At 53.0% G+C, this 25,438-nt stretch overlaps 9 protein-coding genes across 9 annotated transcripts; 6 read left to right on the top strand and 3 right to left on the bottom strand.

The window, feature by feature from the left end:
• Positions 1-3,987: 3,987 nt before the first annotated feature.
• Positions 3,988-7,415, top strand: CPAR01_14232 (potassium/sodium efflux P-type ATPase; the record flags this gene model as incomplete). The annotated part of the gene is made up of 4 exons (XM_060498483.1): positions 3,988-4,242; positions 4,298-4,563; positions 4,623-6,306; positions 6,360-7,415. The coding sequence occupies 4 exons, from the start codon at positions 3,988-3,990 to the stop codon at positions 7,413-7,415; spliced, it is 3,261 nt and encodes a 1,086-aa protein (XP_060342544.1).
• A 564-nt stretch (positions 7,416-7,979) lies between these two features.
• On the top strand, positions 7,980-9,521 carry CPAR01_14231 (endonuclease/exonuclease/phosphatase family; the record flags this gene model as incomplete). Its single annotated transcript, XM_060498482.1, has 1 exon — positions 7,980-9,521. The coding sequence occupies one exon, from the start codon at positions 7,980-7,982 to the stop codon at positions 9,519-9,521; it is 1,542 nt and encodes a 513-aa protein (XP_060342543.1).
• Positions 9,522-10,314: 793 nt separating this feature from the next.
• On the top strand, positions 10,315-10,584 carry CPAR01_14230 (uncharacterized protein; the record flags this gene model as incomplete). Its single annotated transcript, XM_060498481.1, has 1 exon — positions 10,315-10,584. One exon carries the CDS (start codon positions 10,315-10,317, stop codon positions 10,582-10,584), a length of 270 nt encoding a protein of 89 aa, XP_060342542.1.
• Positions 10,585-10,893: 309 nt separating this feature from the next.
• Positions 10,894-12,028, bottom strand: CPAR01_14229 (zinc-binding dehydrogenase; the record flags this gene model as incomplete). Its single annotated transcript, XM_060498480.1, has 2 exons — positions 10,894-11,784; positions 11,855-12,028. The coding sequence occupies 2 exons, from the start codon at positions 12,026-12,028 to the stop codon at positions 10,894-10,896; spliced, it is 1,065 nt and encodes a 354-aa protein (XP_060342541.1).
• Positions 12,029-13,846: 1,818 nt separating this feature from the next.
• Positions 13,847-14,697, top strand: CPAR01_14228 (xyloglucan-specific endo-beta-1,4-glucanase A; the record flags this gene model as incomplete). The annotated part of the gene is made up of 2 exons (XM_060498479.1): positions 13,847-14,216; positions 14,288-14,697. The coding sequence occupies 2 exons, from the start codon at positions 13,847-13,849 to the stop codon at positions 14,695-14,697; spliced, it is 780 nt and encodes a 259-aa protein (XP_060342540.1).
• A 120-nt stretch (positions 14,698-14,817) lies between these two features.
• Positions 14,818-15,738, bottom strand: CPAR01_14227 (phenazine biosynthesis-like protein; the record flags this gene model as incomplete). The annotated part of the gene is made up of 1 exon (XM_060498478.1): positions 14,818-15,738. One exon carries the CDS (start codon positions 15,736-15,738, stop codon positions 14,818-14,820), a length of 921 nt encoding a protein of 306 aa, XP_060342539.1.
• A 514-nt stretch (positions 15,739-16,252) lies between these two features.
• Positions 16,253-18,526, top strand: CPAR01_14226 (diaminopropionate ammonia-lyase; the record flags this gene model as incomplete). The annotated part of the gene is made up of 1 exon (XM_060498477.1): positions 16,253-18,526. One exon carries the CDS (start codon positions 16,253-16,255, stop codon positions 18,524-18,526), a length of 2,274 nt encoding a protein of 757 aa, XP_060342538.1.
• Positions 18,527-18,660: 134 nt separating this feature from the next.
• Positions 18,661-19,601, bottom strand: CPAR01_14225 (uncharacterized protein; the record flags this gene model as incomplete). Its single annotated transcript, XM_060498476.1, has 3 exons — positions 18,661-19,055; positions 19,112-19,297; positions 19,358-19,601. The coding sequence occupies 3 exons, from the start codon at positions 19,599-19,601 to the stop codon at positions 18,661-18,663; spliced, it is 825 nt and encodes a 274-aa protein (XP_060342537.1).
• A 2,194-nt stretch (positions 19,602-21,795) lies between these two features.
• CPAR01_14224 (uncharacterized protein) lies at positions 21,796-23,747 on the top strand (the record flags this gene model as incomplete). Its single annotated transcript, XM_060498475.1, has 2 exons — positions 21,796-22,078; positions 22,144-23,747. 2 exons carry the CDS (start codon positions 21,796-21,798, stop codon positions 23,745-23,747), a joined length of 1,887 nt encoding a protein of 628 aa, XP_060342536.1.
• Positions 23,748-25,438: the final 1,691 nt, after the last annotated feature.

The raw sequence follows: 25,438 nt of genomic DNA, 5'->3' as shown, positions 1-25,438 counted from the left end.
AGAGCGCGAACGAGGTCATCTTGGCTACCTGGGCTGTCTCTCCGCCCTACCTAGGCATGTTACATCGAATCCCGGGTCCGGCAGACGGAGTTTTGATAGGTGCAAACTACTTGGAAAATTTCCCATTGGTCCTGTTATAGACTCGAGCATGGGTGTCTGCCGGTAGTTGGTCAGATACGTGGATTTAGTCAACTTCTTATTTTCCGTGTGTTCTCACGTTGCCAAGGAGCCCCATCCTTTGGACTCCAAGCGCACCACGGATTAATCTCCAACCCCCGCGGAGAGTTTGGTCCCGTGATTGTTCTTGGTGTATTTAGGGGTCTTACCCCAAGAAGAAGAAAACCAACGCGTGGGGCGGTGGCTGATGTACTAAACAAACAGTATTAATGACACAAATGTTCGTGAAAAGACGTGATGTAATTACGATTGTCTGCCGCTCCTACGCGCTTGTATACTCGAAACCCTCCCTGCATAACTTGTCATTTGAAGGCCTGATGCAGGTCTGTATATTGCAGCTCATATCTGAGAAGGCCAGATCTGTTCGCGTGCAAAGGGAGTCGAAGATATCACGGTATCGTGCAGGAGGATGTGCTGGTACCACAGCAATGCTCGCTGCTCTTGCATGCAATTGAGAAAGACAACACACGCTCGAATAACATAGCCTTGAGCAAGTTGATGGCTCAAAAAACATGTCTGGTCTTTTCAAAGCACCAGCTATTGACCAATAGCGGCGAGAACGATCCGGAACTAAACCATGCCCTTTCCGCAGCAAGCATCTCCCTCACCTAGTCGCGAATATGTCCAAATTCTGAATCGAACTCATGTAATCAAGCATTTTGATCCATGCCGTATAAGTCGGAATGGAGGTGCCATGCGAATCAGCAAGAAGCAGGGGTGCAAGCAATGCATGGTTGAGTCACACAGAGAAAATGGTGTCACGATGAACAACGAACAACATCATGACAGGCACGCATCTTGAGATTGATCACCACAGTTCGTAAGGATGGAGCGTAATTATCTCAGACATGAACATTCTCAATATGACGACGCTGTCACGTTACCACAATTGATCAAAGGTTTCCCTCATTTCAGACGCACATATCATTGCTTCAACTATTCAGAAGCGTGATCAAAACCTTAATGTAGCCATTTGCGTAATAGCAGCACGGAGGGTAAGTTCATCGCCATTTGACGCAGGATCACGAATGATCGAATCACCCCATGACAACACTATTGAATTCATGTCCGCATCACTTCACAGCATCGCTTCACATAGAAGCCGTAGCAGTGTAACAACACCTGTTTTCAGTTTTCACGCACTTCCCTTCTGTTCAAACTTCAACGGTTCCCGGATTGTTCAAGAACCTGCATGGCGTCCATATATTCCTGCCAAAGGCTCTAGCTCTAACTGACACGTACCCTGGTCATCTTAAGAAGATCATGTTTGGTGACGATGTCACGATACTGTCTCTGCCATTGCCAACTCGATCATCTTTCGAAGTATTCGAATCTCGAAACATAGAAATGAAGGGAGTGGGGCAGCGATGACTTCTACTGGCCCTTGAAATGTGATGCGCACTCCCGCGTCAACATAGTTGTCGAAGATAGAAGCTAAGTGTCTTAACGCGCATTATATATACTTATTCATTTCTTGAAAAAAGTAAACGTTATTCAACCCAAGCAGTCTTGTGACTTGCAAGATGACTCGTACGATCTAGCCGATGGGCGCAACCTCTAAACTTCTCTGTCGTCTTCCACGGATCTTGGTGCATTTACTCATCGACGCCGATAAGGGCAGCACTATTGCCGGTAACACTTTATCCAAAGTCTCCATCGAACATGGTTCCAAAAAAGAGTTTTTACAACAGAAAGCGCAAGAAGGGAGATTTCGCATGATATGTCCCCCCGATGCTGACGATCGAAAATTTGAGACTTATTACTCAGGCAGAACCTCTCTTGCCTTGTGGTTGCTTTTGGCTCGCCATTTGGAAGCCGTCGCCTGGCAATATTGTGAGAATTCATCGGGTTCGAGGAGATTTAGCACTTTGAAGTTTGATCAGTTGAGAGACCCATTGACATGTCTAACGGCACGCAGATCGGTTACAACGATATCTCCGGAGCCGGGCACCGGAGGGCCGTGCCAATGATTCTGGCAGACAGACCCACATCGCCGGATGGCCGGGCCCTCAGTCGGGCATCACTGGACGTAGAAGTTGATCACGCGAGCTTCATACCTAGTTGGGAAGCTGAACGAAATGGTAGTCTTATGTCATGCATACTGAGGCTGTGAAGGTCATAGTGCAGCAGGTCTCCAAAATCCAAGCAAGGTCGGATGGAGAGAGTATTGTTTGGGTCGCCAAGTCGGAATGACTCGGACTCATCTGCTGATGGAGGATACCCGAGGCGATCTGTCTGTGAAACTTTTGGGGTTGGCTTGAAGTAATCTTGGCCGTCTCCGACGTTACGATAAGGGCCATTTGGTATTGTCTCGGGTGTGCCGTAATGTTGGTTTTTAAATTGCCTGTACGCAGTACCTGATACTGTACCTAAGGCAGGTAAGGCAGGTAAGGTACCTGTCAAAGGCGTGCGACGGGGAAGAAGATGGCTGGGAGCACTGACAAAGTGAACTTGGCTGGCGGCAACGTCCACTTAGAATGGGTGGCTGGCGCACATGTTCAGTAGCCAAGGCTTCCAAGAGCCCTAGACTGTGGAATTGTGGAGGAATTCTGGGTATGCTGTTGAACGTTGATAGTGAGTGCCCTTGTGAGATGTCCGCCGCGGACATGACCTCGGTGGTACACCGGGGAGAAGGCGTTTTGAGTTGTGATTCCAAAGCGAACCACTTACTTGGAATGGAAGGCTTCCAGAACCGTGAGTATCCGAACCTAGTAGTCTGAGATCCGTACTCTACTAATAGACCGATGCTGCCCAGGCCCGTGGGAGGGTTTCCCAAGATGCGCCACCGGCGCCATCGGCGTCATCGCCGACTGCGCCTCAACCACGACGGGGGAAAGTAGGGAAAGGACCCCGCAGTCGTTGCTTTCCGTGCCTTCCCCCGGGTCGCAAATGCTCTTCCCCACGCCCGCCCGCCTCCGCTCCTTCCCGGCGTATATGTCAACCTTCTTGCCTTTGCACCGTCACCAGCTTCTGCCCATTTGATACCCCGCACATGTTCAATGCTTCAAGTTTCCGCCGTGCTTTCCATACAAATTCGAGCGGACTTGGCATCTGACGTAATCGTTCCATCGTGTACTTTCCCATGTCTGAATGCGTGCGACTTTCCCTACCAGGAGAAAGAAAAAATAACTGAACACGAATATCCGGTATATCCCCAGATAATGCTGCACACAGCACGAGGGCCCGCCTCCGCCAAGGTCAGCCAAGATGGCCAAGCGTGTTCTAATGCTTGATGGATGGATACACTGGCCAACTTCTGCACCAGTAAGAAAATCTACGCAGAGACAATTCCTGTTACCGTCACCATCTGTGCCTTCCAGTATGGAGTACTTGCCTTACATCCATGTTCTGTCCGCGTACCTTAGGTACTCTGGCCCCCTCCAGGGTAGTCATTCCCCGTTGTTCCTCAACTGCCACGATACCGGTACCGTTCTTGCCGTTGCCGCAGTCAATGGATTCCAATTGTTCTTGGCGAAGCTGCCTTTCGCCTTCCCTCCTGGCCCTCAAAAGACAGACTGATGTCGCACCTTCTCGCCTCTCCCTCTTGATGTCTCTTTCCCACCATCCACAAACGTTGCAAGCCATCCAATGACACCTCAATTGACAACCTGCCTCTGTGTTGCCACCTTGACCAGTCCTTGCTGAGTTCGCTCATTTTGTCCAACTCAACCCGTTTCAGGAATCTTCATTAACCTCCTCGTCTTTCTGTCGCTATCATTTCCAAGAGTTCAACTCTCTCTGACATCAACTCCAACCCCCCACCCACGTCACCTATTTTGAGCTCTCACACTCTGTTCCCCTTTGCCTGGCATGGGGAACCAAAAGGCCGCAAAGCCCGCTGAGAATCACGTCTCGGGCCAATCCAACAAACCGCTCTCTCACCCAGCCCATGCCTTGTCATACCAACAGCTGGCTGAGGAGCTCCGCGCCAACGCCCTCAATGGTCTCTCTTCTCAAGACGCAAATTCCCGTCTCGAAGAGTTCGGCCATAATGACCTTGGCGAAGCCGAGGGCGTTCAGCCCATCAAGATCATCATCGCCCAGATTGCCAATGCCATGACCATGGTGAGTTGCTTTCCCACCTTTACTCCAGATTCGCCCTTTGCTAACCCGTGCCTAGGTCCTGATTCTTGCCATGGCCGTTAGTTTCGGCATTGGCTCATACATCGAGGGCGGTGTCATTACTTTTGTCATCTTGCTCAACGTCATCGTTGGTTTTTTCCAGGAGTACTCCGCTGAGAAGACAATGGATTCCCTCCGTTCCCTCAGCTCCCCCACCGCCAACATCGTTCGTGACGGTGAATCCATGGTTGTGCCCTCCGGCGAAATCGTCCCTGGTGACCTCGTTGAGATCAAGACGGGTGACACGATCCCCGCAGATGTCAGGTATCCTATGCCATCAACAACAACTTCAAGACCAAGCAGAGCAACTGATGATGCTACAGGCTGATCGAGGCGGTCAACTTCGAGACCGACGAGGCTCTGTTGACCGGCGAATCCCTCCCCGTGCGAAAGAACGAAGACGCAACTTTCCCCGATAACACCGGCCCCGGAGACCGTCTCAACGTCGCATACAGTTCGTCCAATGTCACCAAGGGTCGCGCCAAGGGCATTGTCTTCGCAACAGGCGTTTACACCGAGATTGGAGCTATTGCGTCTGCCCTTCGCAAGAAGGATTCCAAGGTCCGCGAGGTCAAACGCAAGCCCAATGGCAAGGCAAAGCCTCATCGGTACCTCGAGGCTTATACCTTGACTTTGACCGATGCCATTGGACGTTTTCTTGGTGTCAACGTTGGCACCCCTTTGCAACAGAAACTCTCCAAGCTCGCCATGCTCTTGTTCGGCATCGCCATCGTCTGTGCCATTATTGTGCTTGGCGCCAACAAGTTCGAGGCCAGTCAGGAAGTTATCATCTACGCAGTTGCGACCGGTCTGTCCATGATCCCGGCAAGTCTCGTGGTCGTACTCACCATCACTATGGCGGCCGGAACCAAGCGCATGGTGAAGCGCAATGTTATTGTGCGCAATCTCAAGTCGCTCGAGGCTCTTGGTGCAGTTACGGATATTTGCTCCGACAAGACCGGCACTCTGACGCAGGGCAAAATGCTTGCCCGTGGTGCTTGGTTGCCTGCTATGGGAACGTTCACCGTTGAAAACACATCGTCACCAATGGACCCCACCACTGGTGATGTTCGCTACGACGAGCGGTCTCCTAGACACCTCAACTTTAAAAAGGGAGGTGACGCTTGTGGCACCATCATGAAGACCGACCAGTTGTTGCAAAACAGCAAGTCGGCCCTATCCGCGTTCCTCTACGTGGCGTCCCTGGCCAATCTCGCCACCATCAACAAGAAAGATGATCAATGGCTTGCCCGCGGCGATCCCACTGAAATCGCCATCCAGGTCTTTGCTTCCCGGTTCGACATGAATCGCCTCAAGTTTGTCAGTGGCAGTGACAGCCCCGAGTGGAGCGAGATTGCCGAGCTTCCATTCGATTCAGATGTCAAGCGCATGTCCGTCATCATGAAGAACAACGCCACGAGCGAGTATTTCGCCTACACCAAGGGTGCTGTTGAGAGAGTGATTCAGATCTGCACAAAGTACGCTCCCAGAGATGATGGCGTACTGATAGACATCACGCCTGAGTTCCGTGAGGAGATCCTTCGCAACATGGAGGCTTTGGCGGGACTCGGGTTGCGCGTTCTCGCACTTGCGAGCAAGCCTTATGAGGGCACACCCAGCAAGGGCGATGAGGCTGAGCGTGCTTCGGTCGAATGTGACCTCGTATTCCGCGGTCTCGTGGGACTATATGATCCCCCGCGTCCCGAATCCGCCCCTGCTGTTCGACAGTGCCACGAGGCCGGCATTTCGGTCCACATGCTCACCGGTGACCACCCTGAGACCGCAAAGGCCATTGCCATTGAGGTTGGCATCTTGCCCACTCGCATGGAGCGCGTCGCAAGGAACGTTTCAGATGCCATGGTCATGACGGCTTCGTCGTTCGATGCATTGAGTGACGACGAGGTTGACAAGCTTCCTGTCCTGCCGCTCGTCATTGCGAGATGCGCCCCAAGCACCAAAGTCCGAATGATTGAGGCTCTTCACCGCCGCAAGAAGTTCTGTGCCATGGTAAGTGGATATTGCTTCGCCCCATTTGTGTAATGGTCTTCTAATTTGGATAGACCGGTGACGGCGTCAACGACTCCCCTTCCCTCCGCCGTGCCGATGTTGGCATTGCTATGGGTCAGTCAGGTTCAGACGTGGCCAAGGATGCATCCGATATCGTCCTGACTGACGACAACTTTGCCTCCATTGTTGCCGCTATCGAAGAGGGTCGTCGTATCTTTGACAATATTCAAAAGTTCGTGTTGCACGTCCTTGCTGAAAACATTGCCCAAGCTGGAACATTGCTGGTCGGTCTCACTTTCAAGGACGCACGCGGGCTGTCGGTCTTCCCGCTTGCTCCTGTTGAAATTGTCTGGATTATCATGGCCACATCTGGTATGCCCGACATGGGACTTGGCTTTGAGCGTGCTGTCCCAGACATCATGCGTCGCCCACCTCAGTCTCTCAAGACGGGCATTTTCACCATGGAATTCCTCGTCGACATGGTCTTCTACGGCCTCTGGATCACCGCTCTCTGCCTTTCAAGCTTCTCGCTGGTTGTCTACGGTTTCGGGGCTGGTGATCTTGGAGAGAGTTGCAACGAAAGATACAATGACTCTTGCGACACAGTCTTCCGCGCCCGTGCTACAACTTTTGCCTGCCTCACATGGTTTGCCTTGTTCTTGGCCTGGGAGATGGTTGATATGCGTCGGTCATTCTTCCGCATGCAACCAGGATCCAAGAAATATTTCACTCAGTGGATGATTGACGTTTGGCGAAACAGGTTCCTCTTCTGGGCCATCATTATCGGCTTCGTTACCCTGTTTCCCCTGCTGTATATCCCCGTCATCAATACTGTTGTGTTCAAGCACAAGGGCATCTCCTGGGAATGGGGCATTGTGTTCATTGCTGCAGGACTTTTCTTCGCTGGTGTCGAATCCTGGAAATGGGGCAAACGCGTCTTCTTCAGGATCCGCAACAGCAAGGAGCTTGGCGTCGCGTGGAAAGACATGGACATTGAACAGAGAGTATTCGGGGAGTACCTCGGCTCCAGCGATGATGATCACCACACCGAAATTGGCGACGATGACATTGACCTGGAGAAGGAGAGGGCGGCCTTGGAGAAGAAGTAAGCGAGACATAATTACCAGATTGTTAGCTTATGGAGAGAAGTGAGTGCGTGCTTTGGAACGGGTGAGCGAGACTAGTGCGCATGCTGTAGATGATGATGCTATGGACATCTATGATAGTAACGAATCAAAATTATTTACAAAAAGGTCGCCGAGTCCATCTCGGAAGTGTGTCTCAGTCTGCTGCTGCAAGTCACCAGGCACCCATTTAAGCCCCTGTTACCATTACCAAACGCGAGCCTACCCGGGCGAGACTATGCCCATTCCTTACGCAGATCAGCCCTGTATGTGACCACAGTACCATGCCAAGGATACTGGACTTACGAGGGTTGAGATCCTTCAGTGTGCAAACGAACACAACGAAGTAGCTACTTCTCGTGGTGCAGTGCCACCAAAGGATTGGTCGCCCCGCCGAAGCTGACAACTTTTGCATCACTGGCTTGAAGGATTGACTTTGAGGTATTGTTAAGACATTACTGTATAGAAGTGATGAATTCCCCTGGATTCCCACGTTGACATACAACAATGAAATTGTTTTTCGGACCATCCATCTAGAAATCTGCCAAGATGCGTTTCACGGCACTGGTCTCACATATCCTCTCCGCGCTCCTCGTAGTGCAATCCCCAACACCAGCTCTCGCCATCCCGACAACCCGCCAATCCGGAAGCCTAGCCTTCCTACCTGACAACCCTCTCTTCACATTTTCCTATTCCACGCCAAACGCCGACGCAAAGAACTGGATCGGCATCTACCGCGCCTCCGGCGGCGGACCCGAGAACCAAACATTCGTGGAACCGTCGCTGGTCTGGGGGTATGCGCCCCAGTCAAATGGGACGCTCAAGATTGACAATGGGGGGTTGGTTCCTGGCGAGTACCGTGCCTACTTCCTCGCCAAAGACGGGTATGCGTGGCTTGCGCCGCCGGTGGACGTGAGGGTGCCGTACGCTTCCGGGCCGGTTAAGTTCCTCGTTGACGAAGTTACGCTGAGGAACGCGCGTGTCGGAGACGGGTACGAGGCGCGGGTTGATGGGTTGAGGAGCGGTGGCGGGAGTGCGCCCGTGAGCTTTCGTAAAGTCGAGGGGAGCGAATGGGTCAAGGTCTCGGAGGCGGGCGTCGTATCTGGCACGCCTGACGTCGCGGGGCCCTCTCACGTCACGATCGAGGTAGCCGTCTCAGCAGCAGCGGCGGCAGCAGCGGATGGATCGTCTGCGCGGTTGGACGTCACCATCCCCGTCCGCCCCATCGGCGCACCGCTCGTGGACGAGGTATCCGTCATGTCTTTCAATTTGTGGCACGGCGGAACGCAGGTATCCGATTACCACGCCAAACAAGTGCGGTTCCTGGCCTCGAGCGACGTAGATGTCGTCGGCGTACAGGAGAGCACGGGAGGCCATGCTACGCGGCTGGGGGATGCGTTGGGGTGGTATTCGTGGCAGGGCGGCGACGTTGGGTTCGTGAGCAAGTATCCGCTCAAGGACGCCGCTGCGCACGAGGGCGGGACGTATGCTGCGTCCGTAAGGGTTGTGCTCGATGGTGAAGGGGAGGAGGTTGTGTTGTGGAATGTGCACTTGGGGTACGACCCGTACGGACCCTACGACTTCTGCTTCGACAACATGACGGTGGAGGAGGTGCTGGCACGGGAGACGGAGTCCAAAAGGACGCCGCAGATCGAGTCTGTCGTCCGGGCCATGGCGGGGCAGTTAGCGGAGGCGGAGGCGGTGCCTGTGATGTTGGTGGGTGATTTCAACGCGCCGTCGCATCTGGATTGGATTGATGCCACAGGCGGGGTGCACTGCGGACAAGGGGACATGCCGTGGCCTACGTCAGTTGCGCCGACAGAGGCCGGGTTGGTTGATTCCTATCGGGTTGTGTGGCCAGACCCCGGGGCAAGGCCGGGGGTTACGTGGTCACCTATCTTCTTGGAGAATGAGGGAAGGCCGGAGCCGATGGATAGGATTGATTTTGTGTATTTCCGGGGCGGGAAGTTGGAGGTTCTCGGGTCGAAGGAGGTTGTGGTGGGGGAGCCGGCGCCGGAGCCGGGGCACGGGGCAAATGAGTGGACTTCGGATCATGCTGCTGTTGTGACGAGGTTTAAGATGAAGAGTTAGTTGCATCTATGAAAATGCATCGTATTGAATACTATCTCTAGAGGTCAAGTCTGCATGAGTGGACATGATGTATATACTGTAAGGCAAATGATGAAATCTGTGGCAGTCTGTTGGCCTTCGTGTCAAAGTCTTGGTCACTTGCTTAGAGCCCCGTCTTCTCCTCAGATCGCGATGTGCCCTCTACTACTGTTGATAAAAACAACATCCTGTGGCCTGTGAAACATCATAGGTGCGAACAGATAGAAATGGCCCAACAATTGCTATGGATTCTGTGCACTCGCTCCTTCGTCAATCAATGGAGAGTTTGCTGTGATATTGAGATATGCAATGCTTAAGTAAGGCACATTGGATTAGTTCATTAGTTGAATTGTACAATAATCATGCATAAAAAGCACTGACTAAGCACAGTGGGATGCATTGCGATGACGTCGGTGTGGTTTGTGCGGAGCCATGATGTAAGTGCCCAGTGAGGTGGAAGGAGGACCGAAGAAGGAAGGAGGCGCTGTGCAATGTGGTCGACATCAGGCCACTCACCACACACTCACGGCAGGCACTTTGACGTTTGAACTTGTTTTCAGATTTTGGTATCAGGAAGGTGCACCTGCTGGTAAGGCCATGTACACAGTACTTACATAACCGCCTCCTCTCGAACCTGGATACCCGGAACGTCCTTTCATCCCCATCCACCACAAGTCAGTTCTGAAAAGAAGAAAGAAAATCACAGCCAGACACCCAGTACTCGAACCGAATCGAGTTCCAGAAACCGAGTATCAAAAACCAAAGACGAGCAAAGATGCCCTTCTCTTTCACATCCTCCATTTCCTTCTCCTCCTCAATCAGCCACAACGGCAAGACGGAGGAGAGGCGCTGGGCCCGCAAGACGGAGCGGAGTCCCTCGGGCACCACCATCCGGACAGCTTCCTACAAGACAGGCGAGCCCGTCTACCTCGAGCGCCGCGAGTACGATTCCGCGGGACGCGCTCTACCAGAGGGACGCGCTGTCAAGAGCGATGGGACGGAAAAGATTGATCGTCGCATCGAGGACGTTTCTGAGCGGGAATGAGGGTGCGGGCTCCGGAATGGGATCATCAATATAATGGGCATGGAGTTTCAGGGTTTTTTTTTGGGAGGTTATCAGTCAATGAGCGATCATTTTTACTCTTATATGAAGAAGTGTCCTACAAATGCACTTGGTCTCGTGATAGCAGGTGTAGCATGTTGTCTTGAAAATCATCAACCACTTTGGTTAACCGTCGTACTACATAGCAACGACAGGGAGTTTTCACCATTTGATTTCACAAGCATCAAATATACGTGACGGTCATAACTGCATTACACTACGCTCTCTTGCGCATTCTACTGCGCGGCAACCTCAAATCTTGATGACAACCTTGCCAAAGTGCTTCTGGTCCCACTGGTACTGGTACGCCTCCTTGACCTCCTCGAAGCCGAAAATCTTCTGATCGACAACAGGCTTGATCTTGTTGGCGTCAATCGCCTGGTTCATCTCCTCAAACTGCTGCTTCGAGCCCACAAACAACCCGCGGATCGTGCAAATGTTGGCTAGCGCGTCCAGCAGTGTCGGCTGCTCCCCCTCGGGCTTGTCCCCGTGCGACAAGAACCCAATAATGGAAATCACGCCCTCCAGCTTGACCGCCTTGAGCGACTGCGCAACCGTACCAGGACCGCCGACCTCGATAATGTGGTCGACGCCCACGCTCTCCGGCGTCAGCGACTTGGCCACCTCGCCCCAGTTGGGCGTCTCCTTGTAATTGATGACATGGTGCGCTCCCAACTTCTTGAGCTGCTCGCCCTTGGCCGCCGACGACGTCGTCGCGATGACCGTCGCACCCGCTGCGACGGCGAACTGGATCGCCGACAGGCTCACGCCGCCGGTGCCCTGCGTCAGTACGTAGTCGCCCGGCTTAAGGGCCTTGGACTGCAGACCGTACAACGCGTTCCACGCCGTCAGCGGCGCGCACGGGAGCGTGGCGGCCTCGACGGACGAGAGCGTCTTGGGTGACTTCACGACGCCGTGCTCAGGGAACACGGCGTATTGGCGGAGCGTGCCGTCGAGGGCACCGCCGAGGCCGGATTTGACGGCGAGAGGGGTGATGGGGTTGGATTGGTGGTGCTGGTTGAAGAGGGTCGCAATGTTGTCGCCCTCCTTGACCTGCGTGACCTTGGGGCCAACGGAGACGACGCGGCCGGCGCCGTCAGAGGCCGGGACGCGGGGGAAGCTGACGGGGAATGGGTAGAGGCCCTAGGTGCAAAGGAGCGGCGTTAGCGGGGGTAATTCGGGCACCGGGCACAAGGGTTACAAGCCAACTTACCTTTGGGATAGCCAGATCGCGGAAGTTTAGGGAGACGGCCTCGATCTGCACGAGGACGTCGTAGTCGCCCAGCTGTGGCAGAGGCACATCCTTCTTGAGCTCGAGGGTATCCCAGTTGCTGCTGTCCTTGCCGATGCCGGTGATGGACCAGGCGTTGGTTGATGTTGGTGCCATGATGAGTATTTGTGTATGTGTGATGATCAATTATCGCCCGATTAACATTTGAGATTCTTCAGCAGAACCATGTAGGATCTTGCTTCGCAAACCTGGCCTTTATGTATCGAACTCCCCAAGAAAAGATTTCAAAGCAATCGTGGGGTTTTCGAAGCTCCGAAGCTTCGAAGAGCGTCGACATGACGCAATGTCCACTCATACCGTCATATTGGGTCCGGCAATGCGACCTTCTTTTGCACTCGATTCCACTGACTCGAATGTCTTGAACCGTAGACACCCCAGCTTGGAGCTATGAACCCCCCTGCCCGTGTCCATTGACTTTCCGCCGCTATTCCGCTTTTTGCCCCGGAGCCGCTCGGCATCCACGCCAATTGCCAGATGCAAGCCAGTATCCCGGGTGCAACTTAACCAGTTGGCAGTGGCATACGGCGGCCATTTGATCTGTCCCCCGATGGCCAACCCACCAAAATGCATTCAGGGTGTCATGAGAAGTCAACGATCGGACCATGGATACGTTGGACGGCGTCGTGCTGTTTTTCCCGCGTCCACTGATTTAGAAGCCCGCAGCTCTCAACACCTGGGCTTGGCTGGGTCTGTGCCCACTTGTATCCATTCTCCAGAAGATTTTGTTTCTTCTAGCTTACTAATCCGATGATAACTCATGAGTTTATCACTAACAAAGTGGAACGGTGAGGGGAGAGTAAGTAGTAACGAGACGGTGAGGAACGAGACAGCAGGTTCGGTGAGTGCACAAACAACTTGCGAATAGCTTCACTTTTCTCCCTAGTCATGCTTGTCAGACACCGTTTAGACCTAACAAAACACCCCTCCTTTTGATCCTCCGACAGGCGTTGTTAGGATGCATATTGACACGATGCATGGATTTTTGCCGCCCCCACCACCCTAAGCTTCGCCCCTCGCAAATGTCCGCCTCAGCCGGATTCTGCCCAGTTGCTATCGAGCTGAATTATGCCGTACATGAGTGCATCTCCTAGGTGCTCCAACACACTATGGCGGGTATGGCGGGTCGAATGCGAGGAAACCTACTTACTCACTCGAGGCGGTCGGTCAACATCATCGAAATGAGCACAACCACGGTCCTTCCAGCGACACTCGTCTCCCCCACCCAAGGAATCCGATGAATAGATTTGTTTCCCGGCGTTATTCCCATGCAAAAAGTCTAGAACCCGCAGCTGACGCGGCTCCACAATCAAGCTGACAACTAATGAACCCCTCCAAGGCCCACCGTGGCACAATCCGACGTCTTCGGGTTCGCGGGCTGGAATTGAGACTGCTCCAGATGGCGAGATTATTAAGTAGCTGGACGGGGGTCACATCAAAGTGTACAGATGCGGGGATTGCTCTCAACATGAAGCTGCGTCCACTCTAGTTAGTTTACTGGGCGATGTAAACTGCTGTTCCGCCTTTCGATGGGGGCCTAGTTCGTGTAATTGTTTCCCGTCCGGGCCGGGGTGTTGCAATCGACGGGCGGTTTCAGATTGACCAAGTGCAATATGGTCCGGTATTTACAACCGCTTTATGGTCTGCTTTCTCTGCTTAATTAGATGCCCCTGCGTTCTCCACGAAATCTCGTCAAAACTTCTCGGCAAGGGGGAGGAGGCAAGACTCCGTTTCGCCATTCAGAATAAAGTATGTATGTACTTGATAGATAATCGCAAGATATACTCCGTGCGGCCCAAATGTAATCCTATTTTAACATTCATTCCAACTCCTACTGTCATTCTTTTTCGCACCACTGGCGGGTTGCTTTACACGGTCTTTACAGCGTCTCAATCCCAGCAAATCCAACTAGCAACGATGCATTTCACTCGCTACCTGGCCCCGGCCGCCTTCGCGTCCGCCGCGGTCGCCGAAAAGACCTTCTGCGGTGCCCCCAACGACTATGAGGTTCTCATGGGCACTCCGTGGATCGTCTACTCGATGAACTACGCCTACCAGGCCATCAAGGGGTCGGCTTGCACCGGCTACTACGGCACGTCCGGGTCCGGCGACGCGCAACGAATCCAATGGAGCAGCATCTGGGACATTGATCCCACGTACCAAAAGGACGTCGTCAAGGGATACTCCTTCATCGGCCTGACCCAGAACCTCGAGACCAAGCTCAGTGACATTCAGAGCATCCCCAGCACCTACAGCTGGACTGTCTCCAACTCTTCGGCCTACAAGGGTAAGTAGGGGTTCTACTTTGCATCACGTTCAACCTAGCGGTACTCGCCTGTACTAACCCAACCAACAAAGGCAACGTCGTCTACGACTTCATGACCTCCGACACCAAAGGCGACAGCACGTCCAGCAACGCCCAGGAGCTCATGCTCTGGCTCCGCTGGGAAGGCGGACAGGTGCCCATTGGCTGGGCCGAGGGCCCGACGGCCACGATCGACGGGCTCTTTGGCAAGGACGGGTGGAAGCTGTACCAGGGCAAGAACACCGATACCGGCATCACCGTGTCTTCGCTGCTTGCTCCCACCCAGTATGGCGACCTGGAGAAGGGCTCCTTCGAGGGAGACATCAAGGACTGGCTCCTCGCGCTCTCCAAGCAAGGCGTCTTCTCCGAGAGCACCTACGTCAATGTCGGAAATGCTGGTCAGGAGCCGTACTGGGGTACCGTCACATTCAACAACACTCTTGGCTTGAACATCAACCTTTGAGGTAAGGGAAACGTAGTCAGGGTATCTGCGTGAGACAACTACCGGCTTCACTTCATGTACAAATTCATCTACATTGTTCATAAACGCTGATGGCCGTCTTGTATATGTTATTTAAACTGTTCATGACTTCAAGAAGATGGTGCCGCTCATGACCTTTGTGGCCGTTCCTCCAAGATGCAGCGTCTCCAGCTTTCGTGTTCCATCCGTGCCCCGTCCAAGCTTTGCGTCAACGTAAATGTCGCTTCTACGACCCATCTCGACTCCCTGAGTGATCTCAAAGCTGAGGGAATCTTCAGAAAACTCGTGCAAACTCAGGTAGCTCGAGAGAGCGCAGGCTGCGCTACCAGTGGCAGGATCCTCCAGATCGGGCTCGATCAAACGGGTTCTGATCTTGTGCACAACACGTCCATCGATTGTCTCGGCTCCAAGGCGCACAAAGTAGTATCGCGAGATGAACGTCTTGCGCCACCCTTCGTCCAGAAGCTCCTGCTGCCGAAACTCCATGGGCCCAATCTTTGCCGACGCCAACGATGCCAACGAGGGCAATTCAACAAGAGCAAATGTCATGCCGTTCACGATGCTAAAGACGGGCGCTTCGACCTCTGCGTTGGCGAGTTCTGCCGTCGCATTGCTGTAGGGTCCGGGCCCAAGGTCCCTCAACCGCTTCTGGTGAAGATGGGTGTTGTGCGGGATAGCGGCCCGTACGGACTCGGACCCCGTCTCTTCGATCTCAATGGGTCCGGCCTTTGCAATCAGCTTCTTGACGCCGCGGGACTTGAGAAAGATGGCTGTGCCGACGGTGGGGTGGCCCGCAAAGGGAAGTTCCGCGGTCGGCGTAAAGATATCGAAGCGGCGCTCCGTGGATGCGGGGTCGTCGACTTCGTGCACAAAGGTTGTCTCCGAGTAGTTGAACTCTCTGGCAATGGTTTGTTTCTGCCCCTGCGTCAGGGATATCGAGGCCGGGATCGTGACAATGGCTAGAGGGTTGCCCTCAAAGGGCTTGTCCGTGAAGACGTCGACCGTGGTGTAAGGGAGCTCCATCGATGTGTCGTTCAAGGGCGGATCGCTAAGACGGTAGACGCAAATGAAGTATGCCAACAGGGCTTGAATGACAGATAGAACGGGCCCACGTTCATACGAGCTGTCTAAATAGTGAAGCTGGTGAGCGATATATGAGTCACTTGCTGGTTCTAACACCTGGTCGAGACGGAACTGTTTATTAAGCAGCAATTGCGAATCGATCGGTAAACACTTATTCGGCGTAGCCCGCGCCTTTTGCGCCCTTCCCCGACAGACGTCCCCACTCCCCGGCCCCTCATCTTGACGATTCACGGAGTCCACATTCGCGCTTCAACAATGCTCCTAACACCTCCTCAAGTTCGAGTGTGGCTATCTAATAATGGTGATCAGTCTGCGTTAGTACCGTATACATCTAACAAGCCCTCATATACAAAATGTCGCATAAGGAACCACAAGTTCCCTCCATCATTCTCGCCATTCTCCGCGTCAGTTCAAGTAAAATTGTAGCATCAAGACAGGATCATAGTACTCAACCATGACGACCACACGCAGACACGTGTACATCAATGACAGCACGGGGCCGATAAAGCCTGTATCCGATGCATCTCTCGCACAGGCATTCCACCAGCAGCTGCCCGCCTTCGCCAGAACCCCTCTCGTTTCTCTCGAGGATATCGCCCAGGAACTAGGCGTGAAAGCAGTCTACATAAAAGATGAGAGCAATAGGCTAGGACTCCCATCCTTCAAGATTCTGGGCGCATCATGGGGAACATACCGCGCCATCACGACTCATCTACACTTGTCCATCGACACGCCCCTCACCGACGTCGCAAAGGCCGCACAAACGAACAATCTTTCCCTCTACGCAGCTACGGAGGGAAATCACGGTAGAGCCGTTGCGGCCATGGCCAAGATTCTAGGCATTCCTGCGCACATCTTCGTTCCCAGCAGTGTTGCCGGTGAGGCGGCCACCAACATCGCCTCTGAGGGCGCCAAAGTCATCGTGAGCAACTCCCACTATGACGACGCTGTCTTGGAAGCCTGGCAAGCATCAAAGTCAGTCAAGGGCGGTCTCTTGGTTCAAGACAATGCTTTCGTGGGGTACGAGCAGATTCCTGCTTGGATTGTCGAGGGCTACTCCACCCTCGTTCGCGAGGCCGAGCAGCAGGTGGCCGACCACGGGCTGAAGCCGACTTTGATGGTGACTCCAGTCGGCGTTGGATCTCTGGCGCATGCCGTCGTGTCTCACTGCAAGTCTGATGGACGAGATTGCGCAGTCCTATCCGTCGAACCCGATACCGCTCCGTGTCTATGGACGAGCCTGACGGCCGGTAAACCAGTGACGGTTCATACCTCGAGAACCATCATGGAAGGGCTCAACTGCGGCACTGTCTCTCTGACGGCATTCGATGATCTTCGTGCAGGCATTGATGCCAGTGCTACAGTCTCGGACTTCGAAGCCCATGAGGCCGTGAAGTATCTCCAGACGAAGGGGGTGGAGAGCGGGCCGTGTGGAGGTGCCACTGTCGCAGCGCTCCGGCGGCTTGCCGGAGTAAGCCCACGCCCAACCTGTCTTTCCAAAGACGCTGTCGTGGTATTACTCAATACAGAGGGTCCACGGAACTACAAGATCCCATTGGACGTATCCACGGATGATCCGGTCACGTTGACGCAGATCCTCACGTCAATCGACTCTTCCAACCCAGACTTATCCAAGGCTTCAGGTGCCGGCGAAGGCGAGATTGCGCACTACATTTCCGCGTGGTTGCAACATCGCAACTTTGAAGCACACTGGCTGGAAGAGAGACAAGGCCGACCTTCCGTGGTCGGTGTACTCCGCGGAACAGGAGGAGGAAAGTCCATCATGCTCAATGGGCATGTTGACACCGTCAGTCTTTCGAGTTACTCGCCACACCTGGATCCTCTAAGTGGAGAACTGAAGGAGGAGGGCGGAGGACGAATCTATGGTCGTGGAAGCGCGGACATGAAAGCTGGCTTAGCAGCTGCCATGGCGTCAATGGCTCGATGCAGCTCTACATCACACTCTCCTCTACGGGGCGATGTCATTCTCGCCGCAGTCGCGGACGAGGAGAACTTCTCCATAGGCACGGAAGAGGTCATCAGGGCTGGATGGAGGGCCGATGCTGCCATCATACCGGAACCTACCAACCAGGAGATGGCGATCGCTCATAAGGGATTCATTTGGGTTGAAATCGACATCCTCGGCGTTGCGGCTCATGGATCTAGGCCCGAGGATGGTGTAGATGCCATCTTGCTCGCAGGCGCCGTGCAAACAGCACTCCTTGAGTACTCAAAGTCACTTCCCTCCGATTCTCGACTGGGGAAGGCATCTTTGCATGCCGGCCTCATTCAGGGTGGCGAAGAGCCTTCCAGCTACCCGGAACGCTGCACTTTGACCATTGAGTTTCGAACCATTCCGGTACAGACTACAGAGAGGATCCTTGAAGACATTGAGAGCATCTTGAGCAGTATCGCCAAGTCCAATCCGGATTTCAAATATGCTGCTCCTCGAAAGACCTTCTCGCGGCCTCCGCTTGGGCAGAGCCCTGACGATGAGTTCATCAAGACCTTCGTCTCTGCTACCTCGAAGTGTCTAGGTGAGGCGCAAGAGCCTGTTGCATGTTCTTTTTGGTGCGACGCTGCATTGTTGAACGAGGTCGGTATCTCATCGGTTGTCTATGGTCCCAGAAGCTTTGGGATCCATGGCAAGGAGGAATGGGTGAGCGTGGAGAGCATCCGGGAAGTGGCATCGGTGATGGAGACCGTGATTCAGGATTTTTGCGCTTAGACATCGACCCTGGATCATAGATACTTAGTAGGCTAAATGTCGACAAAAGAAGGCGAAATGAATACAACTGCATGTGCTATCCGAGTCTATTGCTCAATGGCTATTGCATATCTCGATCAACAAGCTTTTCCCTGTTACCTCAGGGCTCTCGCTAACTCAATTCCCTCGTAGCTTTCAGAGTTCCTCAACGTGTGCTTATGTGTTCCCTGCGTAATCTCGTCCATTGCATCGTATCCAATCTCAGTCTCGTGAGCTCTCATGGCGGAGTTGGTGGCCGTCGATGGACCCATGGCGAGCAGAACATTCCGGTTCGTCTCTTCTTCTATCTTCCTTCCCTCCTCTAGAGTATTCATGCCAATTTCTGTTGGAAAGGCACTCTGTCCATCCGACTTCAAGTATCCATTTCTCTCGTCCGATCTCGACGTTGCGTACATCTCCGTAAAAAGGACTCGCAGAACGGGGATAGATGACGCAACGATTGTGACGTTGATCTCGGCTTGTCCCCATATAAAGAGCAGAGATAGACGATCTGTAAAATGATTAGATAGATCCACGTGGGTACCGGGAAAACATTCCGATGCTCACATGGTATATCTGCGCCCTCGGCAATAGTCACGATTTTGATGACCTTGATCACCCCGACTAACCCTGCAATGACACCGAGGCTCATAGCTACAGCAACGCCAATCTTTTCATGGCGCTTCAAGCCTAGTCTCCATATCATTGGCCATGGAAGCAGCGACAAGATGAAGTCAACCAGTGCCGAGTATGCTGAAATCATATGTCAACTTGCTATTTGCAAATATGCAGCTCAATTCATATGTTACTCACCATTCGACACCATGTGCATAATGACGGAATCCTCCACTCGCCAACAGGATCCGGGTAGGACAGCTTCATAAGAGTCTGACGGCCTGTCGCAGGCCGCCTTCCAAGCGACAACAGCGCTGGTTGCCAAGACTGCGTTCATGGATATGATCAGAAACCAAATGAAAACCTTCAGTTTTGCAGACGCAATGCGCAACATTGTGACTGCAAAGGACGTTTTGCTGAGGGCCAAGGCGACCTTATTCATGACGACGTTGACAGACGACAGAGTGAAAATATGGGCTGAGAAATCTAGGGACTTTCCAAACCCGAGTCTCATAAGCTCTGTGGTGAGAGACGTCGAGACTAGCAGGAATATCTCCAGAGATGGATCGTCAGCAATGAAAGCTCCTCCAACGGTCCAACAAGTCTCTTACCCAAGACGCCACCAAGAGATAGTCATCTGTCCATAAGCCACGGGATCTGATCTTTTTGCAGTAAACACGACAGAACAGAAAGACTGTCGATACCGAAATCATAGCCCATATCGAAGCGACGACCCTAGGCGCCGGGTCTTTTGAAACGTCAATCACGAATGGCGCCGTAGAAGAGGCATTTCGCCCGGAAAGGCCTGCTAGACTCTTCGAGCTCATTGTGCGGAGATACGTGAGGACGCTGGAGAGAACAAAAATGGCAGACCGGAAACTTTTCACGCCAGTGATTTTCACTGTTGGGGCACATCTTAGATTAAAAAGGCAGATTTTCCGCTTCCGATGAAGATGTCAAGTCTTTTTGGGAAAAAGAAATATATTCGCTTCCACTACCCCGTCACACGTCAGGGTCGAAGCTCAAACATAAAGAATACAGAAGACGCCATCCGGCAACATGTTCTGAGGCAACCGAGCGAACTCTTGGATCATGTTCGCGTAGGGGGCCAGGCCTCGGTGAAGCAATGCAAGGATGCCATTCACATAAAAGAAAAAGAAATACCCTCCCAAAATCTGGGATAGTAATCCTCGGTCGCCCCGCACGATGTGAGTAATCATTGGCCACCACAATTATTTGAGTGACCAAGCCTCCCGACGGGGACTAGTCGATACTAGGGAAGCTGCGTGCATCACAAGCTTGACATCGAGTGTTTGATGCCATCTCGTCTCGGACTTCGAAGTGAAACAAGGTCTCGAGAAAACTAGAAGAAAATGACAGCAATTCCATGAAAGACAGACTTTGCTGACACGCTGGGCATGCTAATCATAAATCATAATACGCTTGGGCAGATTTTTGACTGAGCTGACAAGGTTTTCACCACGCAGTTTAGCCTAGAGGTTGTCATTGATTCCTGATGTGTCAGATCGTTGATTGGTGATGAGATTCTCGGCGAGACCACGAATTCGTAGAGATCCCGTAAGATCATCTGTCGTTGTTGCCTTGCACTTATTAGCGTGATGAAGACGTCTTTTGGAGGGTTGCATGTCGCACCATTGAATCCTTAAGCATCTTTGGCAATGCACTGAGGCGATGCAAGATCGCCCCTATGGTTCACGAATCATTGGAATAATCAGCTTCCGTACGTCTATACTAGGTAAGATCTTAGACTCCCGTCGCATCTCATTAAATGGTCCCCGGATGCTCCGTCCCGGCAGGTTGGTCTAGAATCTCTCTCTCTCCGCTGATGCCTTGCATCATGCTAGGTGCATTGCTAGTCTCAAGCTAGTCTTTTCTGGCCCTTCAGCTTTGACAGGCTATTCGCTGGCTTTTCTGGAAGTTTTTGCAGGACTCGAAAAAGGAACTCCTCGAGAATTGACCAACCACTCTACTCAGTGACCCTTGCAACTGGCGGCTGGAGTTAGACACACCACGCACGTTGGGCCGTCAAAAGTACACTAGAGAAACGTTGATAACCAATTTGCCTAGTTGCTCGTCAATTATCACAATGTTCTCTCTCCGTCATAGCAAACTTTCCCACGTGATAGGTTGCGCACGAATTGTCATTGAATGGATGTGAATGACTAATAACGTGCCGACTGTCCTTATGCTAGTAGCAAGTTTCTCTTTAGAGGCTTCCTCAAACACTATGCTCTCCGGTTGAACTGAGGGGCAAGCGAGGTTGACCGGGTTTTCTTGGAGTAGCGTGACTTCCTTGCATAGTACTACGAAAGATCACGCAGAAATGCACGAAAGCTAGCCTTGAAGTCTGGCTTTTCTAGATCACACACAGCTTCTTCAAGAAAGGCCATTCCATATGTTCAGGTCTTTCATCCGAAGGTGCGGAGCCGAAAAACTTCCTTGGAATTCTCGGCCCCACTACGGGGCCGAGTGGAGTGCTTATCGATAAGCTCGGCGGACCCGAAGCTGGCGGTAATCGTCGGCAGAATATTTGCTGTCTGGATTGCGACACTCGGGTTTCTCTTGAAGCCCCCAAATGCACGTCTCGCACCACGGATCTCCGTTATTATACCCAAATGCTGCTTTGCTTGCGTCGCACGTGGACGCGGCGTCCTCCCTTACAATGTCTAGCGCAGACACCCGGTAGACGTGCTGCCGCAACGAAAGCCACGATCGCCCAAACCGTTCTGAAGGAGACAACCCCGACAGCGTCAAGGCTGGCTGAAACGGGACTTTGGTCGATGCCATCACGTTCCAAGAAGGCTGGAAAGGGCAGTACTGATGCAAGGAAAGCCAAGCCGAAGAAAAAGGCAAAGGGTGACAAGTCGCGTGTCAATATCGTGGACGAGAAGCTATGCGGTGCGTCCGTAATGTCCGTACTCAGTCGCATTACCGACCAAGATGCTAATTGGGATCGCCACCAGATGATATCCTCAAATACATAGGTCCTACACTCGAAAGACATGTTGGCTGCGACTTGGTCGACATCAACCCGGGCGCCGGCGTCTGGAGTCGCAAGCTCTCAGAGGTCCTCCAGCCGCGCACCCACATCCTCATGGAACCCGACGAGGATGTTTATCGACCCTTCCTTGAGCCGCTACTCGAAAACCCAAATACACAACTGATACCTCAGTCCGGAATCCTCTGGAACGAGCTGAATGAGGTGCTCGGCCACATTCAGAACCAGGTCCCTAAGCCAAGGGGCCCTGGCATCGAGCCTACGCGCAACGACACCCTCCTTGTGACGGCGAACCTCTCCTTCTTCCCCAAGAAACGGTATCGCAACTTTGATAGCGTCGCCGCGATGGTGCTCTTTCAGCTCATCAGCAGCATCCGCACCGGCACACTTTTCCAAAAATACGGCCTCGTGCGCATGCTGGTGTGGGCCAATAACGACGATCAGCGCTCGTTCCTGGCAAGGAACATTCAAGGGCGGCGCAAGTCGGCGATTGAGGCCGAGTTCGCGTGCGAGTGGCTCGGCGTAGTGGCCGGCACGGAGGCGCATTCGAATTCGGACTCCAAGAGAGACGTCTGGCACGTTCGCGATCGATGGATTGATATCGACAGCACAAGGGACGCACTGGAAAGGATGAAAAAGAATGGGCTGGAGATGCCAGAGGGACGGAAGTTGGAGTCTACAACGCAGGCCGAACGAGGAGCTATCGGCCCTGGGCGCCACGCTGGCGTGCAAACGCCGCATCTCAGCCGGCCCTACGTGGCGGAGCTGAAGGAACTCGAAGACGAGTTGGCGGTCGGCACCATGGACACGTCGAATACATCAAAGTCTTTCAAGCGCCTGAAATTCCTGCGGCACACACTAAAAACACAAGAGGAAGACGCCGAGAGCAATACGGCTCTATTAGCAGAGATGTACGAGCTCAGCCGACTGCGTGCGACCAAAGCCATCCCGGACGCGGAGCTGAGAGGGCGCGAACAGGCGTGGGATGCCAAGGTCTCGTCAATGGGGAAGAACTTCCTCATCGACTTCCGCGTCATCCGGGACAACTTGCACATCTTTCGGCAAGACCCGCCGGTGATGCTTTGGGACAGGCGACCCTACGAGCCGCTCGCCGTCAGCCCCAACGAATTCTTCCCCAACGTCGAGTGTTGTCTATTAGATATCCAGCCCAAAGCGATGTATCCGCTCCTCCGGCAGTCCGGGCCGGGCACCTCGCGAGCGGGCGACATGTTTGAGCTGTTCCGGAGTTCTATGCTGGCACAGGGCCTGGAGCCCGTCAGCAAGTCTTTGGAGCGCATCTGGCCCGGGGCGGCGGAGGGCATCTTGCCGCACTGCCCCAGCCTGCGGGACCCAGACCAGGGCGGACTGACTGGAACGGGGCACGCGGAGCTCTGTTCTAGAGTCCTGAGCGAGAAGCAGTGGATGGAGCTGATGGAGGCCTTCATGGCATGGCCATTCCACCCAACATACGAGGAGATGATTGGGCGATTGGCGGACGACGTTGAGCCCTCCGACGATGATCACAACGCTGGCGGCAGCAGCATGTCGACGGATGCGGCATTGGCGTAAGAGGCTCCATGAGAGAAAGCAGGCATCTCGTGTTGTAATGGCCTTGGGGGTCCTGCGGGGGCCGCGGGCAGCACTCATGATTCACTAAACCTGTATAATTATGTACTAAATCCCTCTGTATCTAGTATCATGTATATCGTAGGCTACATCCATCTGGTATATCAATGTACTATCATAATGTATGTAGTATAAGTTCACAAGAAAGAAACATGGAGGTGATGCGGAGTAACCTGGTAGGTTGTTTCCCGATCATACATTGACGGTAGATGGAGAGAATTGTCAAATTTCGGAGAGCCTTTCGTCAACGCTTAGCCCCTGACCCATGAATGTGTTTGTGTAGTCCAAGACTCGTAGTTGGCCTAGGGCCGCATTCGTTCTGCGGCATGACCAAGGTGAAGACAAGATTCGTCCGTTGTGATCACTTGGGAACAGTATATGCGAAGCGCATTGTACACCTGCCTTGGTGCATCTACTGCAGTAGAAACGGCCGAAGCATTCAAAATCAACAATGCTAGTCAATGTCAGGGGTCAAGGGTCGGGTTACACCCAGAACAGCTTTCGGGAAGAAGCGCAAGGGATGCATGATGAGCCGCGATGAGGGAGTGCGGGGGCTGCGTAAGCTGCGTCGCGGGTGAATAGAGGTTAAGGGCCAGATAGATGGACCATGACGACACTGGACAGCACTGGACGGGGATGAGCTTGTTCAAACTTTGGAGAGTGAAAGCACGGCTCTGGGTCTTCTGAGAGCGATGTCTGGGATCGGGAATGACGAGCAGACGGTTTGATGAAGGCTTGCGCAAATATATGGGGAATCGTGTGCCCGTCCGCCAGAGTGTGATTGCAACGTGGACTGAGCAGGTTCTTCAAAAGTTGCGAGAGGCTATGCTCACGACTTCCTGGGTATGTCTTATTATGAGTATATGCGTTCGCCGTGCATTTAATTACATGTTGGTTCGCTTTTGGTTCGTGATTCGCGGATAGACAGATGAGCAACATGGGATGAATGTGGTCACTGGTAGCACTGTAGCACAAACAGACTGACACGCGTGTCTTCCAAACGTTGCAAACTGTTCCCACGTGGGGTTTCGAGGGGATGGGGAAGACCCGCACTCGGTTTCTCGTCATCTCATACGTTATACACATAACTGTGAGATGACAAAGACACTTCACTGACAAATATTCAGAATTTCTGATGATGAACTAATCAATCAAGAGTCAGGACTGGGGATGAAAGGTGGAGTTTCGGCTCTTTGTCACACCTCAATCGGGGTGGCAGTGGGACTAGATGCCCGTTCCCCATTTCCCGTTTCTCATCTCATCTTTCATTGCCATCCGCCCATCATGATCCAACGGCGCCCTCTCCTAGGGTTACGGTTGTCAATAGCGACAGCCACAGCCAAAGACCCGTCTGTAATAAGATGACGTGAGATGGTGGACGTGTGATGATGTACAATCTCAATAGTGGATGAAGACTCAGATATATGAGTACATAGACTACTCCGTACCGATACGTGTCCTCAGCATCTGTCCAGAGTTCAGACTCATAGGCATCCGCAATGAAGACAGATTCGTTAGGACAATGTATTGGAGAAAAGACATATATCCGTACCACTCACTGTACTGCGTGTATGTGAGGGCCGATGTGCTCAGGGGTTGAGTCGCACAGCAGGAATGCATGCTGTGTAAATGCT

Source organism: Colletotrichum paranaense, assembly GCF_030867605.1.
Source record: "Colletotrichum paranaense strain IMI 384185 chromosome Unknown Scaffold_15.1, whole genome shotgun sequence".
NCBI lineage: Eukaryota > Fungi > Ascomycota > Sordariomycetes > Glomerellales > Glomerellaceae > Colletotrichum > Colletotrichum paranaense.
The sequence above is the reverse complement of the archived record's forward strand: the minus strand, read 5'-3'. Positions and strand labels throughout refer to the sequence as shown.